The sequence below is a fragment of the Mixophyes fleayi genome, chromosome 5 (genome assembly GCF_038048845.1).
Source record: "Mixophyes fleayi isolate aMixFle1 chromosome 5, aMixFle1.hap1, whole genome shotgun sequence".
Taxonomy (NCBI): domain Eukaryota; kingdom Metazoa; phylum Chordata; class Amphibia; order Anura; family Limnodynastidae; genus Mixophyes; species Mixophyes fleayi.
In genome coordinates this window covers 223,678,428-223,704,767 of record NC_134406.1, presented here as the reverse complement: position 1 = coordinate 223,704,767, position 26,340 = coordinate 223,678,428, and the positions used below count along the sequence as shown (strand labels likewise).

Sequence of the window (26,340 nt, the reverse complement as noted above, 5' to 3'; positions counted from 1 at the left end):
GGAAACCATGTGCTTTCACAGGAAATATCGCTTCCCTCTATCAGAGCCTCCCTGTCGGTTATAGCTATCACCGGATACACTGTATATAAATTAATGTTAATAAACAAAGCACTAATTCTTTATGTAGTGCTGTACAATTTCGAATAGATACACAGACATTACAGACTGAAAATAAAGCAGATATGAAAGGGTGGAGAGTATCCTGCACACTACGTCTACAATCTACAGGGGAAAAACTAGTGACCTCAAGGAGTGACAGTCATAGTGCCGACAGCTGTTTTGTGCCTCATAGTGGGCTTTATCAAGGTAAGCTAGTTATGGTATTGTCACTGCCTGTAGCTCTAGTGAGCCTTCATGTTTAGAGCGAAACCACCATGATAATGCTACTACATTTAATATTTGGTTATAAAGTATATATTTTTATCTCCAGTTTAAAGAGAGTTACAGCAGTCAAGGTGAAATGTAATGAATGCATGCTATGTATTTTTTTTCAATGTGAAATAATAATTTTGTTTTAGATATTTTTTTGGGAGTTACATTTATCCAGTGAACCAGTGTCAAATTGTTTTCTGTGAGTGGACCAGTACACAGTTTTGCAGTAAAGTCCACAAAACATGCTTTGTATACTATCATGTGCAAAATTCCTGTGTATTTTCTCAATACCTGAATAAATAACAGTGCTTGGATAGGGTCAAGGACTGTATTTGTGAAATAACCCCATTGACAGCTGACGATTCAATCGATACTTCACTAGAACAGCGAAAGATAAATATGGACAAAGGAATCCTAATGCTACAACTACTGAGAATAAGTGTTGGAGACTGCCAACTTCTGACAAGCCACTCCTTCTGGATAATATATGCCCCGACATATGTTTTCTTATTCTAAGGTGGAGAGTGATGATGTACTAATTATTTCCTCAACTTTCAATTATGTTAATTCATAAATACAATCATTCATTGCATCAATATATTGTAATTTATTCTGGTCATAATTTCACACATTTTTATGTCTAGTCACATTGTTGGGTAATCTAAATTATACATCATAAGATGAATGTTTGATTTATATCCGACCTACTGTATAATAATTTGTTAGTAAGTTTTCCAACACCATTGTATTCTTGAAATTAGAGCCATTGTGGCTATTGGCAAAGTTAAAAGATGTGTCTTTATAACATGTTTTTTATGCACATATACCCCTATTTGTCCTCCAGACGCATGCATCATACAATGCTTACATATGTTACGCTTTGCACAATATTTTGCGGTGGTGTGATCGGTGACAGAAATGCTCATGTCAGCAAAAATATAACAATACCTTAGAGTTTTGTCCACTAATGCACTTGAATGATTATAATCATTTATGTCTTAAATAACTCATGACAGCAAAGAGACATATAGGCTGTGTTTAAGTGCTACACATTTCAATCTTTTATTTACATCGATTTATGTACAGGGCCAGTCCCATAGTGGGCTACTTTAGCCTGGGTAACTGGGCCAGCTGCATTATTTTCCCTTTAAAATGTTCCTAATATGTTGCTGAGTCGAGTTTTGCCTCCACAGGCTGAAACTTGCCAGCCCTCCCCTGCTTATGTATGTATATTCTGCTGTGAAATGCACTGAGATGGTGAGTCATCCCACTGAAAGCAATGGCGTAGGTTCAATTACCATCCAACTATGAGGTGGTGTAAAACTACCTGCTAATTTTTGAGGCTACAAAAACGCAGCAGACACTCTCTAACACATGAACACCTCTAAAAATGCACAGTACGTACCCCCTAACATGCAATATATATATTTTACATTCTGGGACTGATTCATATTCAGACCCAACCTGCACGTAAGTTGCATTTAAAAAACAAGCACAGAACTTGAGTGTATTTCCGATTGTATTCAAATCCAAGCGGATCTCAAGATATGCATCCATTTGAATCTAGGTGTAAGGATGCTCTGATTAAACATTACTTGTCGTGTGTTAACAGACAGATCACAGTGCAGGACATGCAAATGCATATGTGCAATATAAAGTCCCATCAGAACACATGCAAAAAAAGAAATATAATTTCTATAAAATAAACTCATAATGATCATTAATAAAAATGTGTTTTAAAGAACTGTTTGGTTTGTTTTACATTACATACATAAATCAGGATGTTCTTAATGTGTACTGTACATACAATGCATTTTAAATTTTTCTCTTACTTGCATACAAATGTTCTTTGCTATTTAGTGGCACATATATATTTAGTTTTTAAAAGAGACAATGCGTGACAGTCATCATTGTCAGTCGGCAAAACCATGCATACTTACGAGAAACCCAGGACTTGAATCAGCCCTATCTGCGTTGGAATGCCCTAGGCACACATTGCCTACATCCATACACCCCTTCCCACCCCAGATTCGTCCTTCTAGTTGTAGGCAGTCATTAATTTCAGACATGAATTGTATGCAATTGTGTTCATAGGCGTAAGATCCATTTGTGAGCATGGGCAGAGCTATTTCATGCAAGATACGGCATGCAAAAGGGCATACGTCTGACCATGAATTAGGCAATGTGTGTTTAAACCTGTATTTTCAAGGGTTTCTTACATATGTTCAGGAATAGCTTTTTCTTCTATATAACCTAAACAACGGGTTTCAATGGTTTAGGACTAGCATTCTTGCCCTGATATTGGGGTTACCAGATTATGTCCACAGATTAATTTTCTTTTCCAAGTGACAACCTGTTTGACATGTATACCAATGAATCATCCAATCTTCTATGTTAATTTATGTATTTAATGTATTATTTATATATACATATTTGTATGAATGATTATACTGTTAAGAGTTGTTTAATTTTAATTTATAATAGAATTTTTTTTGTGTGTTCTGATGTGACCTTATATTGCACAAACGGTTGTACATATACTGCAGTATGTTCTGTCTACATACGGCAAGAAACGTTTAGGGAGAGCGAACTTACACCCAGATTCAAATGGAAATGCCTCTTTGAGATCTACTACTATTTGAATATGGTTGGAACTATGCTCAATTTATGTTTGTTTATTTAAATGCAAATTACATGCAAGTTGTGGCTGGACTTGAATCAGGCCCACAATTTTTCTATTTCATAAAGATATACATCGATATTGAAATGAAATTGACATTGGACCTGATTCACTAAAGCACACAAAATGAATGTATTGTGCATTTGTTTAAAAATGTAAAGCGGGAACACGCACATCTGTATTTCAAAATGAATAGATGTAAACATATGTCTGTTGTTCAATGCGGTTCTAGGTGCACTCTGCCCTAACAGACAATACACCGCAGAATATGTCCAATACATATGTGGGATATAAAAAAAATATATATTAATGTCACCTGTTAATAATATAGTGCCTGATTCATTAAGGAAAGTTAAGTAAAAAAAATTGAGTAAGTTTTCTCCTGGACAAAACCATGTTACAATGCAAGGGGTTCATTTTGCACATAAGTTACCGTATTTCACCATATATAAGATGCACCTTAATTTTGGGGCCCAAAATTTAAAAAAAGGTGTATTACAATAAGTTACTGAAGCAGAAGGCTTGTCTGGTTGTGATTTTAGTCAGAGATCTCACATCAATTCTAGAGGAGCAGAGTTTACAATAAAGTCCCACATTCAGTTACAGGAAGGCAGCGCTACAGCACAGTGCTGTACATACCATACTACACGCTGGGCTCAATTATCGGCGGTCAGCGGAGCTGCCGGTCACGTGACTGACAGCTCCGAGACATCAGAGACTGTGGGAGGCGCCTGAAGGTCTTTTAACCTGAAACTGGCAAGCGTTGATCTGTTCAGTGGGGACTCCTCTCTCATACCCTCACACCAAGGGTCACCTGGGCTCAATTATTGGCGGTCAGCGGAGCTGCCGGTCACGTGACAGACAGCTCCGAGACATCAGAGACTGTGGGATCCCTGGTGATCACACCAGGGATCATCTTCTTCATTCAGGTAAGTAGCGCTGGCAGTATATAAGACGCACCCTTTTTAGACCCAAAATTTGGGGGAAAAAGGTGCGTCTTATACATGGGGAAATACGGTAAATACTGTCTGTTTTTTCATGTAGCACGCAAATATCAAATTTAAATTTCAGTGTACAAATAAGCTATCAAGTATTTGTGTGCTGCTTTGAGTAGAGGTAGAAAAGTAACTGGACCAGCAGGTTCAATGCTGGAAGAGGGCAGGCTGATACCACATAGGTAACATGAAACGACTACAGAGAAATCACAGGAACAGCGGTAGCTCTGAGAGGCAGCGTATGGAGAGACCCGAGCTGACTCGATACAGGTAACTCAGGTAAAAGAGTCACTGGAAGAGTGGGTTCAACGTGGAGGAGAGCAGGTTGATACCACAACACAAAGGCCACAACGGAAGACAGGAGCCAGATCCTAAAGCATAGGAAGTGAGCTTGAAGAACAGACAATAGGCAGGTGCAGCTGGAAGGTTTAAATAGTGCTCCATGATCCCGCGGCCAATGAGGGAAGAGGGGAGGTTCCAAAGGTGGACTGCGATTCTGCACATGCACAGACCAGACTGCCAACGATGCATGCGAGCAGCAGATGCCAGGATATGCCGGCATTACTGCTTGTGAGAAGGAGGTAACCGTATAGGTTCATGCAAGCGGGACCGGGGGGTGACACCTATATACACAATGTAAATGAGATGTAAAAACATTGGTACATATAACATATGTATGTTCTTATCATACCTTAGAGTAAAACTGCCATCATACTGTGCAATTTTCATTTGAAAGCTTTACCAAATTGACCAAGCATCATATTGTGTGTGACATAATCAAAACCCAATCCCGTTTGAACAGACTTCATTTTATGGAAACACATGTATAATAATGGCCCTGATCACTGCTGTTTTCAGTCTATTAATGAACAATTATGTTAAGTATAACAACTGGCTTTCATAGTGCAACCAACCACATTAAACTTTCGGCTGTGAAATGTGTTGAATGAATGGAGATGTGTGAGCATGTTCCAGTTTTTATCCTTAACAGTAATCTCCTGTTGCAGTTTTTATTGTAATGGGAGCCAGATGTAGAACCACTTTGCTGCCAGTACTTTGCTCAGGCTCACCTGGGGTGCACAGTCTAATAGGCACCTTGGTTTTTAATGTACTGGACTTCATCGCTGGATGAACACAGGTTGGAGACTCAATGCTAGACTTACTGGGCAGCAGATGAAAAAGTACTGGACAAAGCAACAATATAATCTGAGTACAGAATGTAGTAAAGGAAATGCAGTGGTCAGGGCCCACAGCACAACATCATTAGCTATTTATATAGCGCCACTAATTCCGCAGTGCTGTACAGAGAACTCACTCACATCTGTCCCTGCCCCACTGGAGCTTACAGTCTAAATTCCCTAACATATATACACAGACCAAGAGAGAATATGGTCAATTTGAGAGAAGCCAATTAACCTACTAGTATGTTTTTGGAGTGTGGGAGGAAACCAGAACACCTGGAGGAAACCCACGCAAACACGGGGAGAACTTACAAACTCCACAAAGATAAGAGCATAGCCAAAAGTTTTGAGAATGACACAAGTTTTGGTTTCCACAAAGTTTGCTGCTTTTTTTTTTAGAACTTTTTGTCAGATGTTGCTATGGTATATTGAAGTAAAATTACAAGCATTTCAAGTGTCAAAGGCTTTTATTGACAATTACATTAAGTTTATGCAAAGAGTCAATATTTGCAGCATTGACCCTTCTTTTTGAAAACCTCTGTAATTCGCCCTGCTGTCAACTTCTGGGTCACATACTGACTGATGGCCGCCCATTCTTGCCTAATCAATGCTTGGAGTTTGTCAGAACTTGTAGGTTTTTGTTTGTCCACCACCTCTTGAGGATTGACCACAAGTTCTCAATGGGATGTTCCTGGTCATGGACCCAAAATGCAGATGTTTTGATCCCCGAGCCACTTCGTTATCACTTTTGCCTTATGGCAAGGTGCTACATTATACTGAAAAAGGCATTGTTCGTCACCAGACTGTTCTTGGATAGTTGGAAGATGTTGCTCTTGGAGGATATTTTGATACCATTCTTTATGTTCTTTTAGGAAGGCTTGTACATTCTACAGCCGCTGGCTCCTTGCATTGCCCTTTAACAGCAGGAACATAAGTGTCGCCCTTCTAAGTGACGTACATCTGTGTGCCGGTATGTTCACCTATCACAAGTGTTGCCTGTCTGTTTTTCAAGGAGTCGGTATTTCCAGTATGTCGGCAATGGCAGCATTCGCTATTAGCATGTCGGTGCAAGTGTTGTCGGGAATTTGTTATTCAATGTAATGACTATCACCGATATATTCAATATGCTTCCGGTATTAAAACTCTCCTTTCTCTTCTTTTGACTTATATATTATTGTTCTAGGAGAGCACACCAACTGAAAAAAAATATTTGGGAAATATCACCAGAAGAATGTATACCACATCAAAGACATATCTGGTGCAGATAATTTGCCTATAGACACCGACTCAAACATGTCAGTTGGGAAACTCCCTAAAGGTCTTCAAGCCAGCTGTCAACTCACTTCAGCTCAGACAGAGCCCCCTCAAAAACTGGACTTCAGCTCTGCGATCCAGTAAGTAGTGGTGTCATGAAATGGTGTGTAGGCCTCCCCTATCTTCCTTAGGACCCTTTCCTCTGGGATCCTGTCACCTTATACTCCCCTTTCACCTAGGATCTTGTCTTAAGACACCCTCCCTTGCCTGAGATCCTGTACTAATACCCTGCCTGCTCTCCTAAAACTATCATCATCATTTAACTATGCCTCCCTCCCATTTCCCTGGCACACTCTTTCCTTGCCAATATCCTCCCTTCTCACCTGTTTTAAATAAAAACAAGATAAACATTAAATTATATAAAACTTTTTATATTTTCATTGTATATATTTTATGAGCACTGAAACAATGATTTTGCATGTGGAAAAAAAACTACAAAAATAGGAATAATAAACACAGAATTCCCCACTGAAAACTGTGAACCCTGATTATATATCAGGGTTGAATATCGGATATAAAAAGAAATTTATACCTATAAACCCTGATATTTAATGGGATTTTTTTTGCCATTTTTTTCTTGCCTAAACCCTTGAAAAATCATCTTTGTAAAAGTGCATTTCTTTCCTGGCAAAAACAACGCATTTCAAGGAGGTAACAAAAGGGAATAAGTGCGTTGCAGCTGCCACAGGAGATATATATTGATAAGAGAGAGAGAGAGTCCCCAACATGCAAAGGCCCCAAGAGAGAGTAGAGCATTTGAAAGAAACAGCTGCATGGATTTCAGTGTGTAGATATCAGAATGGGTGAAATGTTTTACACACACTATGGGGAGGAGCAGTCGCTGGAAAGAGCCCCTAGAAACAGGGGAGGGCATGTCTTGGCTCAGCAGCCTATTTTAAAGGAAAATAAATGCAGGTGGACCAGTGACATTGCCCAAGGTATCCCACTATGGGACCGGCCCAGGGGGTGACGATACCCCCTGCCCCTGCCTAGAAAACACTGCCCTAGGAGGGGTGAGTGCGTGGCAACAAGCCCCAAATAAAGCCCCCTTGGAAAGCACTCCTATACCATGTGTGTGTGGGGGGTGGGGGTTGATACATTAAGGCTACCATGAAAAAAAATGGATACTTGGATGGTTTATGCTGGAGATATGTGAGAAACATGGTTGTCTGTAACCATTAAAAACAAGCAGAGGCTGTGGTGTGTGAGTGAACATGGCACTACTGCTCCCAGCACCTGGTACATAGTCAGACACACCTCCCAACACGCAAGTCCCCAACAGTGGTACAGGAGGCATTGCCATGTCACAATGATCCCAATGTTCCTAGACAGAACAGCGGGACAGAGTCCTAAATCCGTGACTCTCCCACTGAAATCGGGACAGTTGGGAGACATGAATCAGACAACATTGAAATTGTTGTAACTAAGTACTATAAAGGTGGAGAAAAAGACTATGTAGCATGTAATATCTGCTATAGTAATGTGCTGGAGGGGTTTAGAGAAACCGTGGGTGTAACCACTAAGATATCTGCTGGAGGAGTTTGGCATTTATGTAATGTGATCCATTGCAACCATTATGGTGATAAGCACAGGAGTGGTGTAAATGAACATGTTCACCTTTTATTATGAAATGGTACGGTGTGCAAAATTTATATATTAATTTGCTCTACACCACTAGTGTCCGTGTGTGTGTTTGTGTGTGCGCGCGCGCCAGGGCACTACGCTGAACGGGGCACAGTTTATGAATATTTTAGGTTCATTTGGCTAAAATTGAGGGCTAGGGGTGCAGCATTTGTCTTTCTTGCCCCAGGCACTAGAAATCTAAGTTACGGCTCTGCAGTAGCAGACTATCACCATAGGGCTATCACACACCAAGGGGTAAATGTATCAAGCTGAGAGTTTGCCAGCGGGTTTGAAAAGTGGAGATGTTGCCTGTAGCAACCAATCAGATTCTAGCTGTCATTTTGTAGAATGCACTAAATAAATGATAACTAGAATCTGATTGGTTTTTCAAACCCGCCGGAAAACTCTCAGGGGCATATTCAATTCCGATCGAAAATGCACAGTACTGCCGGTAATACGGTACCGCAATAACACGGATTTTCGTACGCAGCCCTATGGGCAGCGAACAAAAATCCACGTTATTGCGGTACCGCGGACTAGGTTCGCGGCCGTTCCGGCGCGATCCCGCGGATCGGGATCGGAATTGAATATGCCGCTCAGCTTGATACATTTACCCCAAGTCTAAATTTTCTCTCTTTCATCTAACAATGTGCTAAGAGTAAGCAGAGTATTTGTTCAATCAATAATTAGGTATAGGGAGTAAAAACAAACCCTTCCTACACCGGTTACCCAGACTCAGTAAATGGTACATAAACCATGACGTCACACACGGTCCCGTTTCTCCAGTTCCCAGGACTGAAAGGTCGAACGCGGACCATTTTATCCCCGCCCATCAACGTCTCTTCACCCAATCAGAGGCATCCAGCTTGTGGCATCACAGCCCACTCTCCGTAGTGCGGGTCCAGGCTCAGCAGGTGGTTGGCTCGAGACGAAGAGGGTGTTTGGCCTCCAGATCGTGACGACAAAGTCACGCCCCCTTGCGCGCGGCTTCGCTCTGGGTTATTGAAGGATAAGGGCGGCACGCGGTCGTGTAGAGGGAGAGAGACACCCGGCAGCACGAGGACCAGCTTGGCACACCCGGTGTATGTGCGGCAACAACATGTCCGCACCCCTGCCCGCCATAGTGCCCGCCGCCCGCAAGGCCACGGCCGCGGTGAGTCACGCTGCTCTATATAATAGGATATGTCCTGTCCCAATGCTCTCGTACTTCACCCTACCCAGCCCGGCACTATATTCTAATATGTTCTATATATAACCCCACCTGTATGTATGTCACTGCTCATCTGCTACGTGAGTCCTCAGTAACTCTTCTGTCTCACATTTCTTACACTCCCTCCTCACCTGTGTTCCTAATACACCCCCTGCATGTCACCCCATTATCCTCCTCCTGTCATAGCTGTCATTCCTAATATACCCCCTGCATGTCACCCCATTCTCCTCACCTGTATTCCCATACCTGTCATTCCTAATACACCCCCTGCATGTCACCCCGTTATCCTCCTCCTGTCATAGCTGTCATTCCGAATACACCCCCTGCATGTCACTCCATTCTCCTCCTGCTGTCATAGCTGTCATTCCTAATACACCCACTGCATGTCACCCCATTCTCCTCACCTGTATTCCCATACCTGTCATTCCTAATACACCCCCTGCATGTCACCCCATTCTCCTCACCTGTATTCCCATACCTGTCATTCCTAATACACCCCCTGCATGTCACCCCATTCTCTTCACCTGTATTCCCATGCCTGTCATTCCTAATACACCCCCTGCATGTCACCCCATTATCCTCCTCCTGTCATAGCTGTCATTCCTAATACACCCCCTGCATGTCACCCCATTCTATACACCTGTATTCCCATGCCTGTCATTCCTAATACACCCCCTGCATGTCACCCCATTATCCTCCTCCTGTCATTCCTAATACACCCCCTGCATGTCACCCCATTATCCTCCTCCTGTCATTCCTAATACACCCCCTACATGTCACCCCATTCTATTCACCAGTATTCCCACCCCTCACTACCTGTTTTTACTGCCACCTCCTGTATGTCACCCCGCTCTCCTCACCTGTATTCCCATGCCTGTCATTCCTAATACACCCCCTGCATGTCACCCTATTCTCCTCACCTGTATTCCCATACCTGTCATTCCTAATACACCTCCTGCATGTCACCCCACTCTATTCACCAGTATTCCCACCCCTCACTACCTGTTATTACTGCGACTTCCTGTATGTCACACCACTCTCCTCACTTCCTGTCAATCCAGACACCTCCTGTATGTTACCCCACTCTCCTCACTACCTGTCATTCCAGACACTTCCTGCATGTCATCCCACTTTCCTCACTACTTGTTAATCCAGACACCTCCTGTATGTCACTCCACTCTCCTCACTACCTGTCAATCCAGACACCTCCTGTATGTCACTCCACTCTCCTCACTACCTGTCAATCCAGACACCTCCTCTTTTAACTAGTTACATGCCATGCATATTGCTATTTTAGGACAATTTCTTTTGCAATGTTCTGTCACATTTTTTTCATGTGTGTTTTATCAGACGTTGAAGCATCCTAATTATCATAACACAATTGTATCATTTATAGGCTATAAATCTACTTAATCAGTTTCAGGCTTTTAGTCTTACTCTTTAAACCTCCAGTTTTTCAGAAAATTTGCTATTTAAATACTCACAGCCTGTATATTGTGCATATTTTAAAGTCCATAGAGATACAAATGCCAATTCCCATGCATCCCATACAATTGAATGTCTCAGCTTTCCACTGCAATGTTTTGGTAAAGAGGATGCTATGTTCTAACGGAGCCTTGTATCACAAATATCTTTTCACAAAACAACGTGCTTTTCCTTTTTGAAAATAGCTGAAATACCTGGACTTTAAAGTGGCACTGTTGCCTAGGCATTTTTTGCTTTGAACCACTCTGCAGCATATTAATGTGCTAGTAGCCAGAGACCTCACTAATACACTACCTGACTAATATTTATGACGCCTGACTTCTATCAATGGGTGTCCGGTTCCTAGTGAATTGCTAGGCTGCATTGTCATGAATATTGGTTTGGCATTTAAAATGTCTCCTGTGAGCAAGTGACACATTCATTTTAAGGCTGTTTTCTCACAGAAGGTGTTGCCAAGTGTTAGATTCATTTGCTTTGCAATGTGACTATTGATATTTTTCACGAAACAGAGTTGTTGCTGAATACGATTAAGTAAAAAGTATGTCTTCCATTTCTAAAACAAACGTTAAATCACTATTTAAATCAATATATATCACTGACTCAGTATTACCGAGTTGATTTATGACTGACTGAAAAGTCATATAAATATGTCCAGCATGCACTGTTCATCCCTCTAGCAGGTTGTCATGTTATTGGGGAGGTGCTTCTGTAACTGAACAGAGATCAAGTGACTGGCAGGCTCGAGAACTTACTCTGCAGATTTACATTGTCTGCAGTGATGGATTCATGCACTGATCTGGACCAGTAATGTCACAGCAGCTCAAATGACTGAAGTTTCAGTTCTTTGGTTCACGGACCCCTAATGGACAATTGCATTTTGGGAATTTGGCATGGCTTTGCAGGAATGTGATTGTGGTTTTGACAGATTATAGGTGTGACTTATTTTGTCCAGACTTTTGCTTTTTAAAATACTTTGAAATATGCAGATTGAAAAATGACTGATTTTTAGGATAGCCACAGAGATCGTAAGTGATAAGATTTATAGCTGCAGAAACTTTTGTGCTATGGTTAAAATCCCAAAATTTTTTTTAACAACAAAAGCTATTCACAATGTTTGTGGTGCCAGTAACTTATAGACGTCTGCCAAATGTTTTTGTTTAATGACTTGTTTTAATACAATTTTATTTGCTTCAGGTTATATTCCTGCATGGCTTAGGAGATACTGGGTATGTATGAATGTTAAATAATTGTACTTCTTTTTACTTCGGTGCGCCCTCCTTTTACCACCATCTTAAAACACACAGGCCAAAACTGGTATTAATGGGAGGGAGATGTAACAAAGTTGTTTGATCTAATGGTTGTAAGTGAGGATCGTGTTACAAAGAGAGAATACATCAACTCTTGTTAGTGTGCAACATATCATCTTTCTACAGGGAGTACCCCCATCTAGACTGAACAATAAGTTGGTCATCGCTGTTGCTTAATGATCACGTCATACACACAAACTTAATCACTGAGTACCTCTTCCTGTAATCATTGCTTTATATGGTAATAAGATGCAGAATGCCAGTTAAACAGATTTTGGACATGCTACAACCACTTATCAGTGCCTCTGTCTCTCTGTTATCAATTCCTGTTTAACATCTTTAGAAAAATGTAGAGGTTATGTGATAAAGTAATTTGTGTAGCCCAGAAAACATCTTTAACTATATTGAACATATTTTCTATTTACAAATAAGTGACATTTAGAATATACTGGGTGAGGAAGATTCTTGTATTCAATGTTTTCTAGCAAGGATTTTTGTGACAGTAGTTTCCTTGTGCTGTTTTAAAAAGATCAGGTCTAATTGCTGCATTGTTTTTGTAGCCGCAACAAATGCTGGCTTGTTGGCTGAGGTTCCAGAAACATATTACAGAAGTTTGCAAATTCCATCCAAAATGTTAGGGACAAATTCTTTCAGTATACAAAGGTCTAAACATTGCACTGTTAGGGATAGAGTAACCCTTGATTATGCATTCAGCAAGTCTTTGTATTACTTTTAGTGTGATGCTTTATGGGTAATGCTTGACTAACTTCATCATGCGGTATGTCTTCTAACAGTCAATATAGTCTGCTTTTGAGGACCATTAAAACCACAGCTACCTCAGGCACCATCTCTGCTTCAAATTACTGCTTGGTAGAAGCACAGATGTCATGACATGCCATTTTCAGTCTTCAAAATTTAAAGACTTTGAGCGTTTTGTATGCTTTTGAATCCTTAAACTAAAGATGCATTTTCCTACCCACCAGGCATGGCTGGGCGGAAGCAATGGCAAGCATAAGAAGTCCGCATGTCAAGTACATCTGCCCACATGCGTAAGTGTCATTTATATGTTTTTATTTGTATTTTAAAGACCACTACTGACATTTGTTAGATCTATTCTTCACATGTAACTTCTTATAACTTTTGAGATTGGTAATGACAAAATGCATTGGCTCTATTCTTTGTCAAAGATGAGTTTCATTGTAGTAGTCCTTCACATGTTTGTTCTTTATATAGCTGTCAATTAATCTCCCTCCCTCAAAGTTGTGCCATCTATTCGCGGCGATCTCACAGGGGTGCCGCGGCCAGTGGTAAGCAAAGTGGGGGACAACTTGGTAATTATTTTGAGTTAGGGGTTCCTTGAAAGAATTATGGAGACCCTAAGGGTGCCTCGAACTTAGAAAGTTTGGGATCTACTGCTCTAACTTATATCTATCCTAATAGTCAGTTTCCTACTTTCTTCCATCCATAACCAAAAGAATTATTGAATAGATGGTGCATTCTCCACATTAGTCATTCAGGAATAGAAAACAAACCAGTTTGTAGCCACACATTATTTTAGCGTGTTTGTTTGTTTTTTTTATTCTCTGTGCCAACTTTTGTGTAACTGTATCTTTCTAATTTCAGGCCCATCATGCCAGTTTCACTGAACATGAATATGGCTATGCCTTCCTGGTAAGTAATACTATGCTCTACTTGAACAGTCCCATTTTATTTTTTACTGTTTTAACTAAAGTATAGGCTAACTAAGCCATAGGTAACCCAGAGAGGATAACATTGCTAAGGAAATGCCTACTACGTAATATCTTCATCTGAGAGCCACTATATGAACAGTGGGACAGAGATATAATGATTCCAGGTGGGGGTGTCTCTACATTCCTAACAATGTATGCAGTAAATTAGTAGTTGTTAATATATTAAAATTCAGTAGCCCAACACTGTACTGCATCATCTGCAAATTAATTGTCCTGTGCGGGAGAGCTGTTGGTTTGCTTCACTGAGTAGAAGGAATTTAATTTAATATATTAAGTGTAACTGCTATACCTAATGTCAGCCCAGGCTGTTCAGCTGCAGTTTTTAAAGCATTATTCGTAGAGCTTTGTTTAGCAGCTTCTCTTTGCAAATGTAGGCCAAGTATTAGTGATCCTTTCTTTTGGCTAGCTTAGCAGGTGTTGCCATATGCCACTGTATTAGGTTGGCTGTTACTCTGGTTCCTCCCATAGATAATGCATCTGCCTGACAAAGAAATACTATGATTTAGACCTCTAAGAAGATCGTTTGTGGTGTGTGTAATATCAAGGCAAATGTTATAGTATCACCTTAAAGTAACCATGACCAATTTTTCAATCATGATATGTTTTATATTATTATTATATTAGAACAGCAAACGATCATGAGATGGGCTTGGTCAATACAGTACTTGCAAAACTGGTTTTCAAGATTTATGTAGTCCAGACTAATTTAGAGGTTTGCATATACTTGCTCGCTGTAGGGTTAGAAGCAACACTGTTTAAAAGCAGACAGAGACCATTCTGCCCTAACTAATAAAGTAGCAGGTGCAGCCTAAGCAGCTTTCTCCTGTATTCCCTGATAGCAGTAATGTTAATGTGATAAGAGTTATTAATTTGTAGACTAATTTCAGCACTGTTTTATTCTGGCCAGTGTAAAGGTTAGCAGAGTTGATCATTATATTTATAAAGTATTTTACCAGGTATGTGTGTGTGTGTGTGTGTGTATATGTATATATATATATATATTTAATTTTTTTTTCAAATATGTCCTGGATAGATGAGGAATTAAGAACCACCATTTATAATTGATTTTCAGGAAGATGATTGTGGAAGGCCTGCTAGACTGTTGTAATAGTCTAGGTGGAAAATAGAGGTGTGGGGTCAGATTTGTGGCATCATATTTGAGGTGTGTATATTTTAGAGATGTTATGTAAGTGACAGCTGCAAGGCATGTGAATGTGTAGGTTGAAGTAGAATGAGGAGTCAAAGATGACACAAGGGCAATAGCTGTTTTGAGGTGAGTAATATGTTGGTGCTATTGACTGCATCTGGTAGCAGTGTAGAAAACAGCTTTGATGTTGCTGTGTTGAAACATGAGTGTGTTTGAGACATCTTGATCAAATAGCTAAAGACAAATGTAAATTGTAGCTAATACAAAAGTACTCCACTGGAAAATTTAATTTTCCAGGAGGGGCAATATAAACTGAAAACAGGTGTGCAATAAAGAAAAAGTTGCACCTCTTCAGACAACATAGTGTAGTATGCAGTAGCCAGTCACTGTTATCATAATAAGGGGCTAAATCTGCAAGGTGCAACCCACTTTATTGTTGCCAAAATAATGTAAACCATACTCCAACTAGCCAGCCTGGAGGTATTTGTTATAAATAGTAAGGCTTCAAAAACGTTGTGCTGATAAGTTGAACACCAAAAACCTGCTGGTCATGCTGTTAGTAAGGGGTTTAGAGGGCCTATTAGGGCTAGACGGAAGCTTTTGTGTAATCATTGTTAAAATGGCAATTTAAGAAAATGACCTGCCGCGCATGGCTTTGAAAAAAACAATGTTAGTTTCCAGAAAAGTATACATCTGCTAAAGTCCTTTTTACTTTAAATGCACATGGCAGTGAGAAGGAAGAGGAAGTGTTGATCTGTCACAAAAGCTAGAACCAAAAATCCATCTCCATTTTAAAAAGAAATAAAAAAATATTCTTCTGTTTTTAGGCAGTACATTGGCTTCTGACTGTTACGCTGCTTTTTATAAAGAAAAATATTAATTTAATAGCACAGGTTGCAGTAACTCCCTGCCAGCTTTGTCCTCCCTGCTGCAATCCTGCCATGAGACTTTAAATATAGCTGCTTCCTTCTAATTAATTTTTAAATGACAATGTGATTAAAAATTCATTGTGTCCACAGGGCAAAGCAGACTTAGCGTTGTCTGGAAACAACATGACATAATATTAATGGTTCCTTAAGGCTTTAAGAGTAGCATAGCTCTGCATGGTAATAATGTTGCTTTCTATTGCGTTGTTTGCAATTGTATTAGGGACCATTGTTATTGTCAAATGGTGTATTCTATACAAATACAGTTAATACCTGGGCATTTTCTTAGTGACCTGTGTTTATCATATTTAGGTTTGACATAATTGGATTGTCTCCAGATGCTCAGGAGGATGATGCCGGCATCAAGCAAGCTGCAGATAATAGTATGCTGTTTTCCTTTATTATTGTACATCCCCAGCCCTACATCAATGCAAAAAAAAATACAAGAAACAAAAACACACAGGGGCATATTCAAATGTCGGCGGGATCGCCGAAAATCCCGCCGCGGAAAAACTAATACATGTAATACGGTAATTTGTAGCTGGATTTCAGCTCGCGGCTCAGGGAGCCGCGAGCTGAAATCCAGCGAGTAAATTACCGTATTACATGTAGTAGTTTTTCCGCGCACGATTACCGATATTACCGCAGGATTTTCGGCAATCCCGAGCACAATTGAATATGCCCCACTGTCTGTTTTTATTATTTATATATATATATATATATATATATATATATATATATATATATATATATCCAGCTACAGATTTTTTTTTTTTTAATACTAATGCGTAATATCAGTACAACTGTTTCTTATCACTTTTAAGGTTATATTCATGTGTGGTTTAACATTGCATTCTCTGTAAGTCTCATTATTTTTAAGGGTAGTGATCTATTGATCATGATGACAAGCAATGCATTTAATACCCACATCCATTTTTTTTTTCTTTTTTAAAACAGGCTAGACATACCATGGACACTGCTGTGTCTTATTTGTATGTTTTTTGTAAATCTGCTAAATAGAAATATTGTTTGTCATAGTGATCAATAGATTACTACTTTGAAAAGTGTTGAGGTTTTGTCTGCCTTCCTGTGAATGTAGCGCGTTGTCGGTAGACAAATGGTTAAAGAACTCATGAATATGTACCCTTCATGTGTTTGTGCATATTTTGAACGAGCTATTCTTTTACTATGGCAGATAACTTTTTTTTGAAACCAGTCTCCACCTCCTCAGTATGTGCGCCATATTGAAGTGGACAAGAATAGAATGACCTTTAGCCACCGGGGTGATGAGACTGCTCACAGCAGATTTCATCAGGAGATGTGTGCCGATCTTGTGGGAGGAAATGGCCTGTCCACTTGTATTGATTATGTTGGGGAATACAGAGCTGCAATAGAACAGATTAGTAACGTGAGGTTGCTGTAAAACTGATGCAGGATGTTGTATGAAACAAAGGTCATACAACCAGACGTTTTTGTGTGCAACCCCTTTCAATAATTCTATTATGGAAAGTTCTTATGGTTCTAAAATCAAAATACAGCAAATGTGAAAATAAACACAAACTGCCATTTAAGATGGACTGCACACAGTTCAAATGTGCTGTGAATTGTACGAAGTTCTAAGCAAGCATCACTTGTCATCTGACTTCCCATCACTGTGTAGTGAGGAATATTGTTATAGACAAATCTCAAGTAGCTACATAACTGTATAAATGACCACACTTACATTATAGCGAACAGTAACTATTGATTATCTTATTTCCAGTTAGAGCACTAATAGACCAAGAAGTAAAGAATGGCATACCCTCAAATAGAATCGTTTTAGGAGGATTTTCTCAGGTAAGTTAGCAGTATTGCTAAGGAGACTAACTATTACAGTAACTCCTAGCATGACCCACTTCACACATGGGACACATTGTAAATAACATGGGCTGAATTATATTTTTCATGCTGTGCTGTAAGCATCTTAAATGTAAACAGTAATAATCAATTCAATATAATTTATTGTACTAGTTATGGATGTCACATGGTATAGTATCTGTGTGTGTGTGTGGCCTCTAGATAAGCATAGGCAGTTGGATCGTTATCATATATGCTTGTAAATTCAGTTGGAAGATGACCAGTTCTGTCTATGCATGACCAAATCGGATGGTCCGTGTGGGGCCAGGTTTAAAGCTGGGTAACAGGACCAAGTGATAGTGAGCAGTTGGCTCCCAAATGTGGCTGAAAATAATCTGATAGACACCTGTCAGATTATTATTGGACTTGTTGGTAAATGTGGTCGGCAGATGAAATATATAGGCCTATTTAGGCAATGATCCTCCAAAAGCATTACCAGGCCCTACTGTTGGAGATGCTCAGCCCATGTAACAAATTGCCAGATCCTGTCTTATGTAGCCACCTAAGTATGTGGCCAAATAATACATCTATCTTATTGCTTGTAGTGTGATCAGTATTAGCTTTATAGATTTATTGGGGGAATCTGCTCTTATTGCAGATATTCTACCCCAGCCGTAATGCCTTGTCATATTTGACTACTTAAAATCAAAGGAAACAAAAACCTCTGCATTAAAATGTTTTCCTTTGACATTTCCATATTTATATTGCAATTTAGCAAAGCAAAAGCTTCCCCATTTCCTTGGTTTGTGAATCTGGAGTCTACTGAAATGGACCATAAATGTCATAATAAACCGTGGATTGTCTTATATATTTATGACAGTCCTAATTTGGGATTGGTGAACTATTACCTACCATGGGCTTGGTGCAGAATCTACATTTTTATTCGTTCTGTAAATAATAGCTGTATAAATGGTAGGTTTTAATGTCATCACTTTAGTTTTTGTCAGGAAAATTTGTGTATTATAAGGAATCCTGTAATGTAAATTATATTCATGAAAAGTCACATCACATTTTTTATATTAAAAAAACAAAAAAAAACCCCGACCTAGAGCCTTGTGTTTTTACGTGACCACAGAACTACTTGGGGGTATATTTTCTAAGCTATGGGTTGGAAAAAGTGGAGATGTTGCCTACAGAAACCAATCGGATTCTAGTTGTCATTTTGTAGAATGTACAAAATAAATAGCTAGAATCTGGTTGCTATAGGCAACATCTCCACTTTTTTTTCAAACCTGCAGTTTAGTAAATATACCCCCTGGTGATTTTTTAATATCCATATCATTTACACTATATATGTCTGGCTTGTCTGTTGCTAACTGTTAGTGCTACAAGTTAGTGAAAGCGCACATTTGCTGTACTGTTATTGGCCTTCATGGAGAACTGCTGCAATAAAGAAAACTTGTATATACCATTACAGATTGTTCATGGTAATACAGTGCTTTGTTCTAATAGGGAGGAGCCCTGTCGCTATACACTGCTCTAACAACAAATCAGAAATTAGCAGGTGTTGTCGCTCTGAGCTGTTGGCTTCCACTAAGATCCTCCTTTCCCCAGGTAAATCTGCATGTATAATATCTTTCATTATATCTATACACGTAATTGAGGTGCTCGCTGATAGTAAACTTGTATTCTTGGTTGCAAAATATGGAAAATCTATTTAGATAAGGAATTGGATTAAGAAATCACTCAAACCTGTAGGAAACCCACGGAGATGTACAGCTCCATCATTACCAAGTTTCTTACCATAAACATAGCTTTCACAGCACTGAGTGACCTATACTTAAATAGTTACTGCTGTGAGTCTTGTGCAGTGAAAGGAATTTTGACTTCAGTTGTGGTCATTTAAGACCCTGATCCCTCCCCACTTAAGCACAGTGATCTAACTGAAATAGCTGTGCACATTTTGGGTAGTGCTGCTACCGGACTCTGGTAGCTTTAGACTTAGATGGTTGATTGCACAGAACTGACTTTACATACTTTAACACTCCCTAAGTGCCAAACAGGATAAAAAAACAAACAAGTTGTTTCTCTTTCATCCATCTGGGGGACACTCCTTAACCATGGGGTTGAGTCGGGGGGAGGAGTCTGGCACCCAAAGAGTTAACTTTTTTCAGCTGACAGCATATCACCCTGCCACTTCCCACATACCTCAGTTTGAATTGGGTGCCCTTGGAAGAAGGTTGCACCTGAAGAGCTCCAAGAGAGACAGTGAACAGGGTTATAGGTTTTTTCCTTTTCTTTTGCAGTTTATTTCTTTTGACAGTGGTGAGAGGCTCCGTGTAAAAGGAGCTGACTCGTGGGAGAAGCGCCTGTCGGGGGGGGGGGGGCAAAAGAGAGGTGGGTTGGTCAGCGGTGGCTAAAAGCCTGGACCGGCTTACCCATCTACTGGAGAACCCCAGACACAAGCCTAGTGTTAAAAGACGTAGACAAACAGCTAAAGTGCTGTGGTGAGTGTCAGACTCTGAGAGTTCCTCAGAGGAGGAGGGGGAATTGTTGGACGATTCAGATGTGTCCATTATAGAGTCAGAAGGAAACTCTAGGCACCAGGGTATGGACGACCTGGTAAGAGCAGTTCGTCAGACCCTGGGGTTTGCTGAAGTAGAGGAGACGAAGTCCTTGGACCGCTCCCTCTTTAAGAAGGCTTCTAAGCAGGTGGTCAGGTTCCCTCCCTCAGTTGAGTTGAGGGATATTGTAGAGGCCTCTTGGAAATATCCAGATAAAAGGTTCTCTATGCCAGGGAAGTTTGGCGTATTGTATCCCCTTCAGGAGGAGGATATGACCCGTTGGGAACAGGTGGCAAAGGTAGATACACCTGTGGCGAGATTGGTTCGTCAGACTACACTACCTGTACCCGGGTCAGCGACCTTACAGGACGCGACTGACAAGAAATTAGAATCCCTGCTGAAGTCGATCTTCTCGGCCGCCGGTATTAGCCTCAGGCCAGCATTGTCCTTTACCTGGGTAGCTAGGGCCATTGAAGTCTGGGCAGGGCAGTTAGAGTCTGCCTTGCAGGATTCAGATTTACTGCCTCTGGCCATTCAGCTAAGGGAGGCAGCAGGCTATGTATATGAAGCGGCCCATAATTCGGCCTCCGTAGCTTCGTTTATTTCAGCTACAGCTGTAGTAGCTAGAAGGGCGTTATGGTTAAGGGCTTGGAATGCGGATTCAGAGTCTAAACGATCATTAGAATCCATCCCGTATACGGGTGGGATGTTATTTGGTCCAGAATTAGACTCTTGGATTTTACAGGCTTCAGGGGGCAAGAAGACGTCCTTGCCTGTAAATACTCCAAGACCTAGGGCTAGGCCTAGGTTTAGTTCTTTCAGACAGCCTCCTTACGGGGGCGGGTCTGGCAGAGGTCAGACTACCAGTCCAGGGGCCGTGGAATCCAGGAGACTGTCCCCATAGGGGAAGGTCATCCTTTGCCCCTGTGGCGTGGAGAGCTTCTTCCGCCAAGCTGCCGGATAGACCAGCAGCATGACTACCACCCACCTCTGGTTCCAGAGGGTGGGGTGAGAGGACGGCTGCTTGGGTTTGGCCGGCAGCAGACAGGGTCCTCGGTAGACGAGTAGGTCCAGAATATCATGATAGAATTCATGGGAGCAGCCCACCTCAGGTTTTGAAAAAAATTACCTCGCTGGCTTCTGTCAAATCAGAAAGAGCTCAGGGCTGTCAATTTGCTTCGTTCAGACGAAGCTATACAGGCTTAGATTTTCCAGTAAGGGAAAAGGTTTTAGTCACACCCATTCAGGGTGCTAAGGCTAGACGAGTTGTTCAGTCTATGAACGAACTTCTAGAGTCTGAAAGGGTCACAGTGAATCCCTTGTCTAAGAATGAGTTTCTTGAGACTAGTGAGGGACTTGGTACCCAGCAGAAGGTTGTCTTCACAGGACAAGTTGAGGTCCTAGATGGAGTGGACAGGCAGGATCCTGTCAGACAAGAGGCTGTCAGTAGCCAGGTCTTTGAAGCTGCTGGGAAAGATGGTGACATCTTTCGCGACCTTACCCTGGGCAGGGTCCCACCCAAGAGGAGCATTCCCGTGTTTGAGGTACCAGTGGAGGAGGTAGGTCCTCAGCTGGTGGTTGCTGGACAAGAACCGAACAAAAGACAGGGAAGTCCCAGAGTTCTGCGCAAGAACAAGGGATCCACTGGTAAGGGACGTCCTAGCAAGGCCTTGGGGCTGCAGGTAAAACCTGCCCTACAGGGTCCCGTAGAGAGAGGACCCTCAGACTCCTGGAACAAAGACAAATAAATATTTGCAGGTAGTGAGGGCATTACGTATATATGTTAAGAGATCTGCAAAGATACGTAAGACAGTCTCTATTTGTGTTGTTTGACTTTTCCAAACGGGGATGGCCAGCATCTAAGCAAACTATTGCCAGATGGCTTACCCTGACTATCAGGGAGGCTTATGTCCGTATTAATCTCCCTGTGCCGAAACGTATTGTTGCCCATTCTACCCGGTCGGTTGGGGCGTCTTGGGCGGCTCGTAATGGAGCCACGCCGGACCAGCTGTGCAGAGCAGCCACCTGGTCCTCGGTCCATACCTTTACGAAATTCTACCAATTTAATATATTTGCGTCTGGGGACGCCTCCTTTGGCCGTAGTGTTCTGCGTGCAAGGAGATCAGAGCGGTCCCACCCTTCAGAGGGATTGCTTTTGTAAGTCCCCATGGTTAAGGAGTGTCCCCCAGATGGATGAAAGAGAAAACGGGATTTATACTTACGACAATTTTTTTTTTCTCTGAGTCCATCTGGGGGACACTCCGATCACCCCCGTCTTTTCGTTGTTTTGTCTCCACTCCCCCCTCTGTTGAGTGGTGTGTCTTGGTTAATTGGCCTATCTTCCTAATGGCTTTTGTAATCAAACTGAGGTATGTGGGAATTGGCGGGGGTGATATGCTGTCAGCTGAAAAAAGTTAACTCTTTGGGTGCCAGACTCCTCCCCCTGGCTCAACCCCATGGTTAAGGAGTGTCCCCCAGACCCCAGATGGACTCAGAGAAAAAGATTTACCGTAAGTATAAATCCCGTTTTCCATGCTGTTAGAAGTAAACGTAACTGTGTTTTAATTGCATTTTCTAAATTTATTATGGTCTGTAAGTGTGTGTGTGTTGCCTTTTGATGAATGATATTAATTTCTGTACTTTTTATGTAGGCTGCTGCTACTAGTGCCAACAAAGATGTGTCAGTTCTCCAGTGCCACGGAGAAAGTGACCCACTAGTTCCTCTCATGTTTGGTTCTCTTACCTCGGAGAAACTAAAAACTATTATAAACCCAGCAAATGTCAATTTCAAGACCTATGGTGGTTTGGCGCACAGCTCATGCAACCAGGTGAGTTGCGTTTTTCATGATACGGCAAGGTTCTTTGTACAATACGCTTGTCTATTACATTAAAGTCAGCGACTCCATTTGTTTGTGTTACAAATTGTTGTGCCAGTTTTCAATATTCTGTATTCTGATGAAGTACGTTAGATATTTAGAATTCTAATATTTATAGATATTTGTATAAATTTAGAAATGTATATTATTTACTGTTTTCCCCCACCCCCGTTACAGGAGTTCCTAATACCGGTCTAGCCTTGACCTCCTTAATATGCTGATACTCCATAGACCCACCTATCAGGTCTGTTTCAGAGCTGTCGGTCGTGTTTTGGTCACACCCTCCACTAGCTCAGATGGAATCCCTGCACCCCTCATAGTATGCTCTGCTAAGTGCGCTACACATTATTAGTATTATGTGCGGGAAGGAGATGGCTTGCTGGTGATAAATGTAAGGGAGTGAAAGGTACTCATGTTGTCTGCTCTGTAAACATTGGGTGCTGAATGAAAGAATTACTTACAGCTCTGACCTGACTCAGTAGGAGGGTCTATGGAGTGTCAGTATGCTAATAAGGCCACTGACAGGAAGAACCTGAAATAAGAGCAGGGATTCCTGAAAAATAAATATGCCCATAATATGCATCAGTTTGGCCCAAACATTACAATAAATATTTGTATTTTTTCATGACACAGCTTGTTTAATTTACTAATGCTTATATTTCTTGTGTATTTGGCGTTAATATATTTTTATGTCTTTTCTTCTTAGGAGATGACGGATATGAAGCAGTTTATCGAGAAGCAGCTACCTCCCAGCTAATTGATACTTTATTATCCCTTCTGGAATAATGCACCAGCAACAGTCACTATGCTCCTTTTAAATGTCTTATGTAAGGAACCATCTCAATTATTCAGAAACTGCAGTGACAAGGGTAGGGATAATAAACACGATCATTAAGGAGTTTGTTGATTTGTTTTTGGTCAAATGTAGCAGATACTCGAGAGCATAGAACTTACAATTAACAAATACATGTAGTGGTCTGATTGCTATATTATTCATAGCATTGTAAGGGCTATTTAACTTGGTAGTATAAGAGGCCTCTAATTCACAATGGGAACCTTGTCAGTTGGTAGCAATGCAAGGGTTTCTGTACAGTAAATGGAGTACATTTTATTGTAGAGTTGGGAATTTTCGTAACTATCTACAGTAACATTATGTACAACTGTTCACAATTTACGGAAAATGCCATATTTTATCTCTCAATCAATTTTGACACTTATTGACCTTCAGTTGTCTTTTGGGAAAGCAAAGTTTATATGGACTGATGGCAAGCCTATGCGTGTGTGTGTGTGTATGTATGTATGTGTATGTGTGTATATATATATATGTGTGTATATATATGTGTGTATGTATATATATGTGTGTGTGTGTATATATATATATATATATATATATATATATATATATATATATATATATATATATATATATATATATATATATATATATATATATATAATATATGCGCATTCCTGTTTAATGCTACTGTCCTGTAGATCTCATCTACAGTGTTCTTGGATGGTATGAGATGGCTGGGCTCTCCACAATGTGCTATGCATTGAATGTGTCACCACTGGATTCTTCAAACCATATTCCATTATTTCACCATTTGATTCTTTCTCTGGTCTGCTAATCTTGCACTCTCCAAATAAAATGTTACTATATCTTTTCGCACAGCAATTTAGTTTGTGGAATGGTCTATACCAGGGTTTCCCCATCCAGTCCTTAAGGAGCCCTAACAGTACATGTTTTCCAGGACACAAGTGAAATACTTTGTACCATACAATGTGTCAGTCGGTAATTAATACACCTGTACTCCAGCAAGGAGATATGGGAAACATGCAGTGTTAGGGGTCCCTGAGAACTGGATTTGGGAAACCCTAGTATACATTTTTTCTACAGTACTTATACTCTGGCTGCAGGAGAACTATGCTTAGCATGTATATACCCAGCTTAGGTACATTTCTGAAACTCCTTATTCGACCATTGAAGGTTTATGTGAATAACTGGTATGGTTTGTCTTGGGTCGGTCCACATAAATGTCATGGTTGGAATCTTGAATGTTGTAAATGTGGACACTGAACACAGCTGTGCTGTACACAATGCTCGCTTCTAGTGTAGGCATAGCAAACCAGTAACCTCAGATGACCTGTCAGGCAGAGATCATACTGGTGAATTAGAGAAAATAATGGACCATTTATTGCACATCCGTTTGATTTGCTTTACTGTTAAACATTTTATGGTGTTTTTGGACTTCCAAGTGTGACATTTATGTATTTTGATTTTCTGTGACCACATAGTCATATCTAAAAGGTCTAACGATAAACAGAGAGATCACAGGAAAATTACATAATGTTTACTTTGCATTTATATGGTCACCCTGGCTAACCCAATTAGAAGCCAAAAAAGGAAAGCGCTAAATCAAACTACAGCAGCATAAATGAGCAATAAGTAAGTCGTTTAGAAATGTGTCCTCTTTTATAAAAGGTAATGCGTTCAGATCTCGCAAACAGCACATCGGTCTCTTTTTCAAATGTCTACTTATTGCTTGTTTTTTTGTGTGTGATTGAATGCATTGTGTGTTTTGGTATATATTTGGATCAGACTGGCTAACTGGACCTCACAGTTTTTAATTACTTTTTTAATATTAAAGCTTAGTGAGTATTTGTAATTTCCTTGCATTTGTCTGTGTTTATTTGTCAAACTTATTTGTAAGCAGTTTAGCATCAATCGTATTGCTATGCTTCTCATGGCTATAATACCATTTCAAATCTTGATTAGGGCTGGGAATAGAACATTAACTTTACCCAAGTTTCTGATTTTTGTATTTATTATTTTACTTTTTTCTCTTTCTGAATGTAAACCACATAATCATGATTTACATATGTAAGGGGCAGACCAGACTATATGCAAGGCTTTGTTTTTTCAGAGGGACTGCAACCACCTGCATTTCATTTGTAAGAAACTGCATTAGATATCATCAATATTTCAAGACTAGCAATTTTCTGATTAAGCCATATGTTTTTATCTCTAATATTACGCGTTCCCTATATAATCTCCAGATTTATTTCTTAT

At 40.4% G+C, this 26,340-nt stretch overlaps 2 protein-coding genes across 3 annotated transcripts in view; one reads left to right on the top strand and one right to left on the bottom strand.

Annotated features, from left to right (window-relative positions):
• Window positions 1-9,015, bottom strand: part of MRPL15 (mitochondrial ribosomal protein L15) — a 35,525-nt gene extending 26,510 nt beyond the window's left edge. The window contains exon 1 of the mRNA XM_075213520.1: window positions 8,877-9,015. The gene's annotated coding sequence lies outside the window, so the exon portion shown is untranslated. The remainder of the gene's footprint in view (window positions 1-8,876) is intronic.
• Window positions 9,016-9,063: 48 nt separating this feature from the next.
• LYPLA1 (lysophospholipase 1) lies at window positions 9,064-24,165 on the top strand. 2 transcript variants are annotated; one of them, XM_075213521.1, is made up of 9 exons: window positions 9,064-9,318; window positions 12,055-12,086; window positions 13,151-13,216; window positions 13,791-13,838; window positions 16,304-16,374; window positions 17,754-17,827; window positions 19,340-19,441; window positions 23,043-23,219; window positions 23,974-24,165. In XM_075213521.1, the coding sequence occupies exons 1-9, from the start codon at window positions 9,250-9,252 to the stop codon at window positions 24,022-24,024; spliced, it is 690 nt and encodes a 229-aa protein (XP_075069622.1). In that variant the 5' UTR covers window positions 9,064-9,249; the 3' UTR covers window positions 24,025-24,165. The 2 variants fall into 2 exon arrangements, with proteins under 2 accessions (XP_075069622.1, XP_075069624.1); XM_075213523.1 differs by lacking the exon at window positions 12,055-12,086 and having other exon boundaries at window positions 9,288-9,318.
• Window positions 24,166-26,340: the final 2,175 nt, after the last annotated feature.